Source organism: Gorilla gorilla, chromosome 21 (genome assembly GCF_029281585.2).
Source record: "Gorilla gorilla gorilla isolate KB3781 chromosome 21, NHGRI_mGorGor1-v2.1_pri, whole genome shotgun sequence".
Classification (NCBI taxonomy): Eukaryota; Metazoa; Chordata; class Mammalia; order Primates; family Hominidae; genus Gorilla; species Gorilla gorilla.
This window is the reverse complement of record NC_073245.2, coordinates 46710567-46724201: the sequence shown is the minus strand read 5'-3', so window position 1 is coordinate 46724201 and position 13635 is coordinate 46710567. Positions and strand designations below refer to the sequence as shown.

Here is a 13635-nt window from a genome sequence, read left to right as displayed (position 1 = left end):
GCCCCCATTTTCCTAACACAGCAGGGAAGACATATACATGTGGCCACTTAAATTAAAGGAAAAAATGGAGTAGGGAGATCCCAGGCTGCAAAAATATATACAAGCATTTACCTTTTCCAGAACTAAACACTTCTTCCATAAAAATATTAAATAGCCAAGCCCTATAGAACTAGGGCCAGGGCTACTTCAAATATAACTATTCTGTATTTTAAAAATATAGGGCAGAAAGCCTTTTGGGTGATATTTATATATTTTCACACAATATTTCTAGGTCCCTAAATGAATCATGAAGCATTATATAGAACCAAAAAAATCTATTTTCTTACATTATCTCTTAATTTAATTTCATAAATCTCTAGTAAATATTGTAGGTAACTACATTTCAGTATGAGAATTCACCTCAACAAGGAAGTCTTTATAGAGGGCTTAATCTTCATTAGCCATATATTACCAAGTTCAGACTTATATAATGAACGGGTAGTTGGCAGACATTCGCTCTGTAAGACAAAGCAATAGCGTTTTTTCTCCCTACCAACAAAAAGGCAGAGTCCCTACTTTTAACAACCAGGGCTTTTTAGAAACCACACAGTATTTCCTGGGGTACATGAAATAAAAAAACCATAGGGCTGGGGAGAGCCTAGCCTCCCCATTTACACTGAGCTTCTTGATGAGGCAACCCTTTCACTCATGTAAGTCTCTGCTTTATGATGACAGTATCTTACAGTACAGATAGACAAGTTTAAAAAAATGTTTTTATTGTTGTTCCAGGATGTAAAAGGAAGAACATTAGGGACAAAAAATTGTTTTTCTTTTTTACATATGGAACAGGGTTCTGCTGCTTATTCTTGGCTTAATATTACTTGTTCATGCTATGCCTCTGAAATGTGGCAAAAGTCCCTGATACATGAGCTATGAGGCTGTCCTCAGGGTTCAGGTATGATAGGGACTCAGCTGGCTTAGGCTTCATTCCACTGCCAATGAAGTCAAATTTATAACAGCCACCTTGACAGTCGAAGCTAGGCCAAGTTAAAATAATTAATTCCAGAGACCTTCAAAGTGCATTGATCAGTTAATAATGGAGCAATCTAAACTTAAATAGTCGTGAGAAAAAAAGGAAACCCTGTTAAAAATTTTAGGGGTGAAAAGAATATTGCAGATGAGGGTTATCAATCCAGTTCATGACAATGTAAAGAATGGAAATGACTACTCCAACATATGTCAGAGAAATGATAACTTTGAAGACTTTTAATTCACAGAGAATATATTCCTGTGGTTACTGGATGTTATCTTCCTTTCTTTTTAGCCAGTACCACAGCTCTCCCTCTCAAATGAAAATCTGATGTCAAAAGCTGTTTCACTGACCTCTGTTTGGACTAGAAAGCACTCTAGTCTTTCTAGTCTTAAACTCCTTAACAATAATTAAATATAACTGAAGTTGTTGGATTATGATAAAACTATAAAGCATCAATTATATAGCGGAACATATAAAAATCACCAGTGACATCTTTAGATGAATTCAATTAAATTAATTCTAATTCTAGGCTAAGTTTTTTTTCCTTTTATTTATTTATCACCCCCTCCACGCTGCCCAAAAAAAAGACAGGGTCTCCCTATGTTGCCCAGGCTGGTCTTTAACTCCTGGGCTGAAGGGATCCTCCTGCCTCGGCCTCCCAGAGTGCTAGGATTACAGGTATGAGCCACCATGCCCGGCCCTAGGTTAACTTCTTAAAACAATGAAGGAATCACAGTGTTAACATTGTTTGTAAAGTGTAGTATTTGTCAGGCAACTGAAACAATCAGACTTCCAAATGAAGTCATTTGCAGGCTGTGACCAACTTTTCCCTGAATTCAAATTGACAAAACTACTTTGTAGAGATGCAAGAGTCTTGCATCACTTCCAGGAATGATGTATGGATTCATGCGCCAGAAAGGAAAAACAATAGTTAAGTCAGACTAAAATGAGAGGGAGAACACAAGCCAGAATTTTGCTCACATCCCCAGAAGCAGGAGTAAGCTTGCACTTTTAACAAATGCCTCTTACCAAGAGGCTTAATAGGAAGATCTTGTATATTGCAGTTACCAAAGGACTTCCCTGCATATCTGCAGAATCTCTAAAAGAAAAAAACACTACTCCCAAGTGAGACTTTTGACACATATAAAAAACTGTTGTTAAAGGAACAAACTAGTGGAATAAGACAAGGCAAATTTCATTGTTGTGTTAAAATCTCATGTTAAGCAAGGTTCGGACTAGTCATTTGCAGACCTGATTTCTGGAAACGCTGAGTAGAAATCACTGGGAGATAAATCTAAATGAGAACATTAATTTACTTACACTCAGATAACTCTCTAAAGAGCCATTGTCCAATTTTACAAGATGTGCAACAGGCAGAAAAGGACAAACATTGCAAATAAGTTCTTGCCCATTCATGGTGCAAGTTCTCAGAAGTTACTCTTGTCCAAATCCTTCTGTTTCTTCTATGGCAAACAACAGCTTTTCTTTCAGTTGCTCATAGCTCTTGTATGGTGGCAGGTCCAGGCGATTAAAACTAAAAGCAAGAATTGTTAGTTTGAGAAAAGGAAATATGCAAAGAATCAAATGAGTAGTGTAGTATACTACTTTATACACTACTATAGAAGCACAAAAATATACTACTGTGCTTCAAAGGATACCACCAAGAAAGTGAAATAACCCAAAAATGGGAAAAAATATTTGTAAATCATATATCTGATAAAGGACTGGTATCCAAAATATACAAAAAACTTAAAACTCAACAATATTTAAAAATGAACAAAGGATAGAGATTTCTCCAAAGACATACAAATGACCAATAAGCACATTAAAAAAATGCTCAACATCCTTAGTCATTAGGTAAATGCAAATAAAAATCACAATGAGATACCACTTCACACCTGTTGGGATGGCTATTATTTAAAACACCAAAACAACAACAACAACAACAAAAAAAAAAACAGAAGAAAACAAGAGTTGAAAAGGATGTGAGGATGTGGAGAAATTGGAGCCCCTCTGCACTACAGGTAGGAATATAACGCAGTGTAGTCACTATGGAAAACAGTATGGCGAGATTCCCCCAAAAAATTAAAAATAGAATTACTACATGATCAAGGAATTCCACCTCTGGGTATATACCCAAAACAATTGAAAGCAGGGCCATGGACAGATATATCTATATTCTACCACAGTATACATATGTTTATAGCAGCATAAACAGCCAAAAGGTGGAAATAATCTAAGTGTCCATGGACAGATGAATGTATAAACAAAATGTAGTATATCCAGACTATCAAATATTATTCAGCATTAAAAAGGAGGAAATGCTGACACATGCTACAAATGGATGAAAATTAAAGATATTATTCTAAGTGAAATAAGCCAGCCAGGAAAGGACAAATAAGGTATGATTCTACACTTACGAAGTACTAAAGAATCATAGAAACAGTAGTAGAATGATGTTTGCCAGGACCTGGGGAAAGGGAGTCATGGGGAGTCATTGTTTAAAGCAGCAGTCTCCAACCTTTTTGGCACCAGGGAATGGTTTTGTGGAAGACAAATTTTCCATGGACAGGAGTGGGGAGGGGGATGGTTTCAGGATGAAACTGTTCCACCTCAGGTTAGATTCTTGTAAGGAATGCACAATCTAGATCCCTCACATGCACAGTTCACAATAGTTATTGCTCCTATGAGAATCTAATGCCTCTGCTGATCTGACAAGTGGTGGAGCTCAGCAGGTAATGCTCATTCACCCTCCACTTACCTCCTGCTGTCCAGCCCAGTTCCTAACAGGCTGGGGACCAGGAGTTGGGGACCCCTGCTTTAATGGGTACCATTTCAATTTTACAAGATGAAAAATGTTTTAGGTCTGGCATGATGGCCTGTAATTCCAGCACTTTGGGAGGCCAAGGCAGGAGTATTGCTTGAGCTCAGGAGGTCAAGACCAGCCTGAGCAACAAAGTAAGACTCTGTCTCTACAAAAAGTTTAGAAATTGGCCAGGTGTGGTAGCACATGCCTGTCATCCCAGCTACTTGGGAGGCTAAGGTAGGAGGACAGTTTGAGCCCGGGAGGTGGAAGGTGCATGAGTGGAGATTGAGCTACAGCACTCCAGCCTGGGTGACAGAGTGAGACATGTCTCAACAAAGAAACAATTTTTGGAGATAGGTGATGGTGACGACTGCATAATGATATGAATGCGCTTAATGCCACTGAACTGTACACACTTAAAAATGGTAAATTCTATGTTATGTATATTAAACCCAACAATTAATTTCAAAAAGGAATGAAATACTGTATATGCTAGACCATGGATGAACCTTGAAAACATGCTAAGTAAAAGAAGCTACACACAAAAGGTTGTATATTTGGCTGGGGGCAGTGGCTCACGCCTGTAATCCCAGGACTTTGGGAGGCCAAAGTGGGTGGATCACGAGGTCAGGAGTTCAAGAACAGCCTGGCGAACATGGTGAAACCCCGTCTCTACTAAAAATACAAAAATTAGCCATGCGTGGTGGTGCATGCTGCCTATAGTCCCAGCTACTCGGGAGGCTGAGGCAGGAGAATCACTTGAACCCAGGAGGCAGAGGTTGCAATGAGCTGAGATCACGCCACTGCACTCCAGCCTGGGTGACAGAGAGAGACTCTGTCTCCAAAAAAAAAAAAAAAAGTTATATATTTATCGTATGATTCATTTTATATGAAATGTCCAGAATAGGAAAATTCATAAAGACAGAAAGTAGATTAGTGGTTACCAAGGGCTACACAGGGGGTAAAAGGGGAGTGACTGCTAATGGGTACATGGATTTTTGGGAGGGTGAAAAAATTCTGGAATTAGACAGTAATGATGCTTACATAACCTCATAAATATGCTAAAATCACTGAACAGGCCAGATGCGGCAGCTCACGTCTGTAATCCCAACACTTTGGGAGGCCGAGGTGGGTAGATCACCTGAGATCAGGAGTTTGAGACCGCCCTGACCAACATGGTGAAACCCCATCTGTACTAAAAATACAAAAATTAGCTGGGCGTGGTCACGGGCGCCTGTAATCCCAGCTGCTTGGGAGGCTGAGGCAAGAGAATTGCTTGAACCTGGGAGGCGGAGGTTGCAGTGAGCTGAGATCAAACCACTGCACTCCAGCCTGGTCTACAAAGTGAGACCCTGTCTCAAAAACAAACAAACAAACAAACAAACAAACAAACAAACAAAAAAAACCCCACTGAACCGAACTGCATAATTTAAGAAGGTGAGTTTTATAATCTGTAAATTATATATCAATAAAATTGTTACTTAAACACTACATGCATGTATAAAACATATGTATAAAAACAAAAAGGAATAGACAATAAAACAGTAAAGAGGTCAGATATCCAGGAAGGACCATATGTGACCACTAAAATATATCCCACAAAATAAGGTTCAAATATTGTTGACATTAGGTTGAATTCCAAAATATTAATATATTTGCTGTCAGATTAGGATTAGATTTAGTTTTCTACATTTTTAGAAATGTAATTAGATTTCAAATGAGAATATTTGTGGTCATGTTAGAAAGTAGGTCTCCTAACTTTCTTTTGCTGCCCTCAGAGAAAAGTTAAAATAACTCTAAATCCCACATTAAAAAAAAAATTCAGATGTGAAAAAAGGAATTGATTGCAAATAGTTGTAAGGAATCATACAGGGGTGAACAAAATGCTCTTAAACTGGATTGCTATGATGGCTGTGCTATTCTGTAAATCTACTAAATATCATTTTTAATTTCTAGCTGGCTTTAAATAGCTACAGATAACTGGACAAAAGCTGTTTTCTCTATCCATTCTGATTGTACTTACCAGGTATGACTTCTGGGTAGCCAATTTTCTTTCCCAACTTTTTCAATGCAGAATTTCTGTGGTCCATTGCTCCCTAAAACATAATGAATCATAAACAGTTTGTTAGTATAGTGGATCTCAAACTGTGTTCCCCAATCCAACAAGCATCAGCATCATGAGGGAACTTGTTAGAACCATAAATCCACAGGCCCCACACATTCAGACCCCTTACTAATTCAGAAACTCTGGGTTAGGTGTGGTGGCTCATGTCTGTTACCCCAGTACTTTGAGAGGCAAAGGTGGGCATATCACTTGAGGTCAGGTGTTCAAGATCAGCCTGGCCAATATGGTGAATCTTGATCTCTACTAAAAATACAAAAACTAGCCAAGTGTGGTGGTGTATGCCTGTAATCCCAGCTACTCAGGAGACTGAGGCAGGAGAATTGCTTGAATCTGTGCAGCAAAGTTGCAGTGAGTCAAGATTGCGCCACTACACTCTCGCCTGGGTGACAGAACGAGACCCTATCTCAAAAAAAAAAAAAAAACCCAAAAAACCCAAAAGCAACCAACAAACAAAAAGAAACTCTAGGGGTCAGGCTCAGCAATATGTGCTTTAACAAGCTTCCGGGTGATTCTGGTAAGTGTAGAAGTTTGAAGACTATAGTTTGTTAATATAAGTCCCAAAGGAGAAAATGCAGTTTCATCTAGCATTCTTTAGCTGGAATAACACATTGTTATGATTAATAAAAGCTTACACAAGAACACACAAAAAGCTTAATTTTAGTAGTTTGAAAGACAACGAAACTACAATAAAACTTGATTTAAATACAGAATTGATAAAACTTTGTGAAATGTAAATATCCTAGTGAATTCCATATTATTAATGCTAGAACTTACAGGTCCTGTAGGGCATACCCTTACAAAAACAGATACAAGTATAAACATAAAATACTTGCCCCTCATTTACCTGCTGCTGGAGATAGCTGTGAATAGTGATCATAAAAACACCAGTTTTTTAAAAGATCATTACTTTTCCCTAGGAAGCATTTATTGTTGGTCTCAATGACTGGTAATGCTACTAGATATTTTAATTAGAAGGGGGCAGGAATGCTAACTGTTCTGTAATGTGTGACACTGTCAGACACAAAGAACTTTCTCATGTACCACCTGACTAAACCCTGTATACTAAGTATACCCAATATAAATTGTCAGTGCTTTTGTATTTAATAACACTGAATTGTTTTCACAAGTAGTTATGTAAAAAGTCCAGTAATATAGGAAACGTTATAAAAAAACACAGTTAAAATTATTCTGTGGTGTTCAACACATAAATTAAAATTAACTCACTCTGCATGTTCTCTCTACTCAATATATATATTTTTTGAGACAGAGTCTCACTCTGTCACCCTGGCTGGATGGCAGTGGCACAATCTTGGCTCAATGCAACCTCCGCCTCCTGGGTTCAAGCAATTCTCGTGCCTTAGAGTAGCTGGGATTACAGATGTGCACCACCACACCCAGCTAATTTTTGTATTTTTAGTAAAGATGGGGTTTTACCATGTTGGCCAGGCTGGTCTTGAACTCCTGGCCTCAAGTGATCAACCCACCTTGGCCTCCCAAAGTGTTGGGATTACAGGCATGAGCCATCACGTCCACCCTCTACTCAATATTTTATAGCATTTTCTTTTTTTTTTGAGGCGGAGTCTCCCAGGCTGGAGTGCGGTGGGGCAATCTTGGCTCACCACAACCTCCGCCTCCCAGGTTCAAGTGATTCTCCTGCCTCAGCCTCCCGAGTAGCTGGGATTACAGGTGCCCACTACCACACCCGGCTAATTTTGTATTTTTAGTAGAGACGGGGTTTCACTATGTTGGCCAGGCTGGTCTTGAACTCCTGACCTCAAGTGACCCACCCGTCTCGGCCTCCCAAAGTGCTGGGATTACAGGTGTGAGTCACTGTACCTGGTCACATTTCATTTTTTATAAATTTTTTTTTTTTTTTTTTTTTAAGACACAGGGTATCACTATGTTGCCCATGCTTGAGTGCAGTGGCTGTGCACAGAAGCAGTTATAGTGCACTACAGCCTTGAAATCTTGGGCTCCAGCAATTCTCCTGCCTCAGCCTCCAAATAACTGGGACTACAGATGTGTGCCCACCATACCTAGCAGCATATTTAACTACATAGATGGAAAGGAGTTTCATTTAATAATGCACATTAGTATGTAACAGAAAGGATTCTGAATTGCTTTTAATAGATTTAAAATCAAATATTAAAAACTCTGACACTGTCCCTAAACCATACAACTTCTGTGTAGACTTTTGTACCTATGTTCCTATTTTCAGCCACCTTTCAAATGTTATGGTCTCCGAGGCTTTTTTACATGTTAGAGCCTTGGCCTATAGTAGAATTTCATGACAGGAGATATATTCTGATACTATGCTTTTAAGATCTACCTCATTTTTCTCCACCTTGACCATCTATAATTTATTTTCACAGGTGTATTATTCATACTTTATTTAGGTTACTTCCCTCCTTTTGTTATCACATATACTTAAGTCTATTATTTATCTTTCTCATCTGTTCTTTTATTTTCCAGTACTACTTGTTTTTTTTTTTTTTTGAGAGATGGAGTTTCGCTCTTGTTGCCCAGGCTGGAGTGCAATGGTACGATCTTGGCTCACTGCAACCTCTGCCTCCCAGGTTCAAGTGATTCTCCTGTCTCAGCCTCCTGAGTAGCTGGGATTACAGGCATGTGCCACCACGCCTGGCTAATTTTGTATTTTCAGTAGAGATACAGTTTCTCCATGTTGGTCAGGCTGGTCTCGAACTCCCAACCTCAGGTGATCCGCCCGCCTCAGCCTCCCAAAGTGCTGGGATTACAGGCGTGAGCCACCGCACTCAGCCTTTCCAGTACTTCTTATAGAGAATGGCTTTTGATCTTGTCTTAAACCTTTTCTTATAAGTAGGAACAAATATTTGACTTCTTAGGTATATCTTCTAACATAGTTGTCCCCAAATAGACATGTATTAAAACACATATTATTTCATTATAAATTACCTAAAAAATTTAATCCCTTATATTACAGTTAAGGCTATGTATAAGTATTTTCTAGGGATTGTCAATAGGTTATTTCATCCATAAATCAGTGTATTAAAGGGGATATTATGAATATATATTAATAAAAGTGGGATGTTGGATCCATCCCCACGGTCAAGAAGCATCACATTAAAGAATTACATACACCACCTCTAAAACTTTCTCTTCCTGTGCTGGGTGGAAGTTTAGACTAGATGGCTGCCTCTGCAGAAACCTTACAGACCAGCAGAGAATGAGATAATATTCAAAGTACTGCAAGAAAAAAATTGGCAGCCAAGATTACTATACCCAGCAAAACCATCCTTCAGACATACAGGAGAAATAAAGTATTTCCCAGACATGGGGAAATAGAAGGAATTCATCACCTTATGAGAAATGCTCAACGGACTCCCACATCTGGAAGTGAAAAGATGATAATCACTCTCATGAAAATACACAAAAAGTATTAATATAACACTCTGGTAGAGCAGATAAAAGTATTAATATAACACTCTGGTAGAGCAGATACACTAAGGGAAAAAAGAACCAAACCTTACTTAGCACTATAGAAAACCACAAAAACCATAATGATAAACAATGAGAGAAAGAAAGGAACGATGGATATATAAAGCAACCAGAAAGTAATTTTAAAAATGACAGGAGTAAGTCCTGATCTATCTATCAGTAATAACCTTGAATATAAGTGGATAAATTCCCTACTAAAAAGATATAGACTGGCTGAATAGATTTAAAAAGAAAAATGAGCCAACTATCATATGCTGCCTCCAAGAAACTTGCTTTACCCGTAAAGACACATACAGACTGAAAAGGAAGGGATGAGAAAGATATTTCATGGAAATGGAAATCCAAAGTGAGCAGGAGTAGCTATACATATATCAGGCAAACAGACTTTAAATCAAAAACTATAAAAAGAGACAAAGGACATTCTATAATGATAAAGGGACCAATTCAACAAGAGGATATGAGAGTTATATATGCACCCAACACCAAAGAACCCAGATATAAAAAGGAAATATTATTATATTAAAAGGGAAAGACAGACTCCAATACTAGTTGGGGACTTCAACATCCACTCTTAGCACTGGATAGATCATCTAGACAGAAAATCAACAAAGAAACATTGGATTTAAACTGTACTTCAGACCAAATGAACCTAACAGTCATTCATAGAACATTTCATCCAACAGCTTCAGAATACACATTCTTGTCATCAGCACATGGAACATTCTCCTGGGGAAACCACATATTAAGACCCAAAACAAGTCTCAACAAATTTAAAAGAACTGAAGTCATAACGTCAAATATATTTTCTGAACACAATGGAATAAGACTAGAAATCAATAAAAAGAGGAACTTTCAAAATTGTATAAATACATGGTAATTAAACGTGCTCCAGAATGACCAATGGGGAAATGTAAAAGGAAATTTAAAAATTCCATGAAACAAATGCAAATGGAAACACAATATATTGAAAATTATAAAATATAGCAAAACCAATATTAAAAGGTAATGTTATAGCAATAAATGCCTACATCAAAAAAGTAGAAAGATTTTAAACAAATGACCTAATGATACACTTTGAGAAACCAGAAAAGCAAGAACAAAGCAAACCCAAAATTACTAGAAGGAAAGAAATAATAAAGATCAAAACAGAAATAAACAAAAATGAGGCTAAAAATGAAGACAAAACATCGATGAAATGAAAAGTTGTTTTTTTTTCTGAAAGGATAAACAAAATTGACAAACCATTAGCTAAACTAACCAAGAAAAGATCCAAATAAATGAAATCAGAAACGAAAAGGGAGACATTACAACTGACACCACAGAAATACAAAGGACCTTTAGAAATTATTATGAACTACACACCAACAACTTAGAAAACCTATGGAAATTGATACATTCCTGGACACATACAACCTACCAAGACTGAACCAAGAAAAAGCGGAAAAGCTGAAAAGATCAATTATAAGTAACATAACTGAATCTGTAATAAAAAGTCTCCCATTGGCACTCCAGCCTGGGTGTCAGAGCGAGACTGTCTCAAAAAAAAAAAAAAAAAAAAAAGCTGGGCACAGTGGCTCACGCCTGTAATCCCAGCACTTTGGGAGGCCGAGGCGGGCGGATCACAAGGTCAGGACATCGAGACCATCCTGGCTAACGCGGTGAAACCCCGTCTCTACTAAAAATACAAAAAATTAGCCGGGCACGGTGGCAGGCGCCTGTAGTCCCAGTTACTCGGGAGGCTGAGGCAGGAGAATGGTGTGAACCTGTGAGGCGGAGGTTGCAGTGAGCCAAGATCGTGCCACTGCGTTCCAGCCTGGGTGAAAGAGCAAGACTCTGTCTCAAGAAAAAAAAAAAAGTCTCCCATCAAAGAAAACAAAAGTCTAGGAACCAATGGAATTCTAACAAACATTTAAAGAAGAACTAATACCAATTCTTTTCAAGCTCTTCCAGAAAATAGAAGAGAGAATTTTTTGAAACTCATTCTACAAGGCCAGCGTTACCCTGATACCAAAACCAGACAAGGATACAAAAAACAAAAACAAAAAAAAAAGGAGGAAAAGAAAAGAAAAGAAAACTATAGGCCAATATCCTTGATGAACACAGATGCAAAAATCCTCAATGAAATACAAGCAAATCAAATTCAGCAACACATTAAAAAGATCCAAAGGCTGCAAAGGATGGTTCAACATATATAAATCAATGAACATAACAAAGTATATCAACAGAATGATGGGCTAAACCATATGATCTTCTCAATAGATGCAGAAAAAATATTTAATAAAATCCAACATCACTTCATAAGAAAAACTCTCAACAAGTTAGGCACAGAAGGAATGTACCTGAACATAATAAAGGCCATATATTACAAATCCACAGCCAACATCATATGGAACAGAGAAAACTAAAAGCTTTTCCTCTAAGATATGGAACAAGACAACGGTGCCCACTTTCACCACATTTATTCAACTGCCGGAAGTCCCAGCCAAAGCAATTAGATAAGAGAAAGAAATAAAGGGCATCAGAATTAGGAAGAAGTTGAACTATCCCTGTTCGCAGACAACATGACCTTATATACAGAAAACCTTAAAAACTCCACCAATAAAAAATTATTGGAACTGATAAACACATTAAGTAAAGTTGTAGGATACAAAATCAACATACAAAAATCAGCAGTGTTTCTATAAAACAACAAACTAGAAGAAAAAGAAATCAAGAAAGCAATCCTACTTACAATAGCTACAAACAACAAAAACCTAGAAATAAATTTAACCAAGGAGGTGAACGATCTCTACAGCAAAAACTATAAAACACTGACAAAAGAAATTGAAGAAAACACACAAAAAATGTAAAGACATCCCATGTTCATGGGTTGAAAAATTAATACTCCACTAATAACCATACTATTAAAAATTTCTACAGATTCAATGCAATCCCTACAGAGGAGGCTGAGCTGGGTGTACTTCAGACATTTTTAAAAAAAGCAAAATTCTGTCATTTATGACAACATAGATGAACATGGAGGACATTTTAAGTGACATAAGCCAAGCACAAAAAGATAAATACTACATGCTGTCACTCATGTGAAAGCTAAAAAAGCCGATCTCATAGAAGTACAAAGTGGAACAGTGGTTACTACAGAAGGGTGGCAGGAATGAGGGGAGAGCCAAAGGTTGGTTAATAGATGCACAAGTACAGATCGGCAGGAAGAATAAGTTCTAGTGTTCTATAGCACTATACAATGACTATAATCAACAACAATTTACCGTGTGTGTGTGTGTGTGTGCATGTGTACATATATATATATATATATATATAGTTTATTTATTTATTTATTTATTTATTTATTTTTGAGTTGGAGTTTTGTTCTTGTCGCCCAGGCTGGAATGTAGTGGCATAATCTCGACTCACTGCAACCTCTGCCTCCCAGGTTCAAGTGATTCTCCTGCCTCAGCCTCCCAAGTAGCTGGGATTCCAGGCTCCCACCACCTCACCTGGCTAATTTTTTTTTTTTTGTATTTTTCGTATAGAAGGGGTTTTACCACGATGGCCAGGCTGGTCTCGAACTCCTGACCTCAGGTGATCTGCCTGCCTCGGCCTCCCAACGTGCTGGGATTACAGGCGTGAGCCACCGCGCCCAGTGTATGTATTTTTAAGATAGGGTCTCACTCTGTCACTGAGACTATAGTGCAGTGGCATGACCTTGGCTCACTGCAACCTTCACCTCCAAGGCTCAAGTGATCCTCCCATCTCAACCTCCTGAATAGCAGGGACTACAGGCATGTACCACCACGCTCAGCTAATTTCTAAATTTTCTGTAGAGACAGGGTTTCCCTATATTGCCCAGGCTTGTCTCAAACCCCTGGGCTCGTGTGTTCCTCCTGCCTCAGCCTCCCAAAGTGCTGGGATTACAGGTGTGAACCACTGCACCTGGACTGTATGTTTATAAATAGTTAGAAAAGTGAGTTCTGAATGTTCCCAACACAAAGAATTGATAAATGTTTGAGGTGATGGATATCCTAATTACCCCAATTTGATCATTATATATTGTATACATGTATCAAAATAAAAACTGTACCCCTAAATATGTACAATTATGTCAATTAAGAATAATTTAAAAAGTAAAAAAGAATAAAGATTTGAAACTAAAACAAACAAAATAAACTAGATAGCCTCTAAAATTCTCCAAACCACAATCTTACTGTTTCTGTCTTCTAA

At 37.9% G+C, this 13635-nt stretch overlaps 1 protein-coding gene across 9 annotated transcripts in view; it reads right to left on the bottom strand.

Moving 5' to 3' along the window:
- Positions 1 to 734: 734 nt before the first annotated feature.
- ITCH (itchy E3 ubiquitin protein ligase) overlaps positions 735 to 13635 on the bottom strand; it is a 142317-nt gene continuing 129416 nt past the window's right edge. For all 9 annotated transcript variants that reach the window (XM_019017147.4, XM_019017146.4, XM_063702340.1 and 6 more), the window contains 2 exons: positions 5842 to 5914; positions 735 to 2546 (listed from right to left, as the gene is read on the bottom strand). In XM_019017147.4, the coding sequence (XP_018872692.1) occupies positions 2447 to 2546; positions 5842 to 5914 (173 nt within the window). In that variant the 3' untranslated portion in view covers positions 735 to 2446. The remainder of the gene's footprint in view (positions 2547 to 5841; positions 5915 to 13635) is intronic.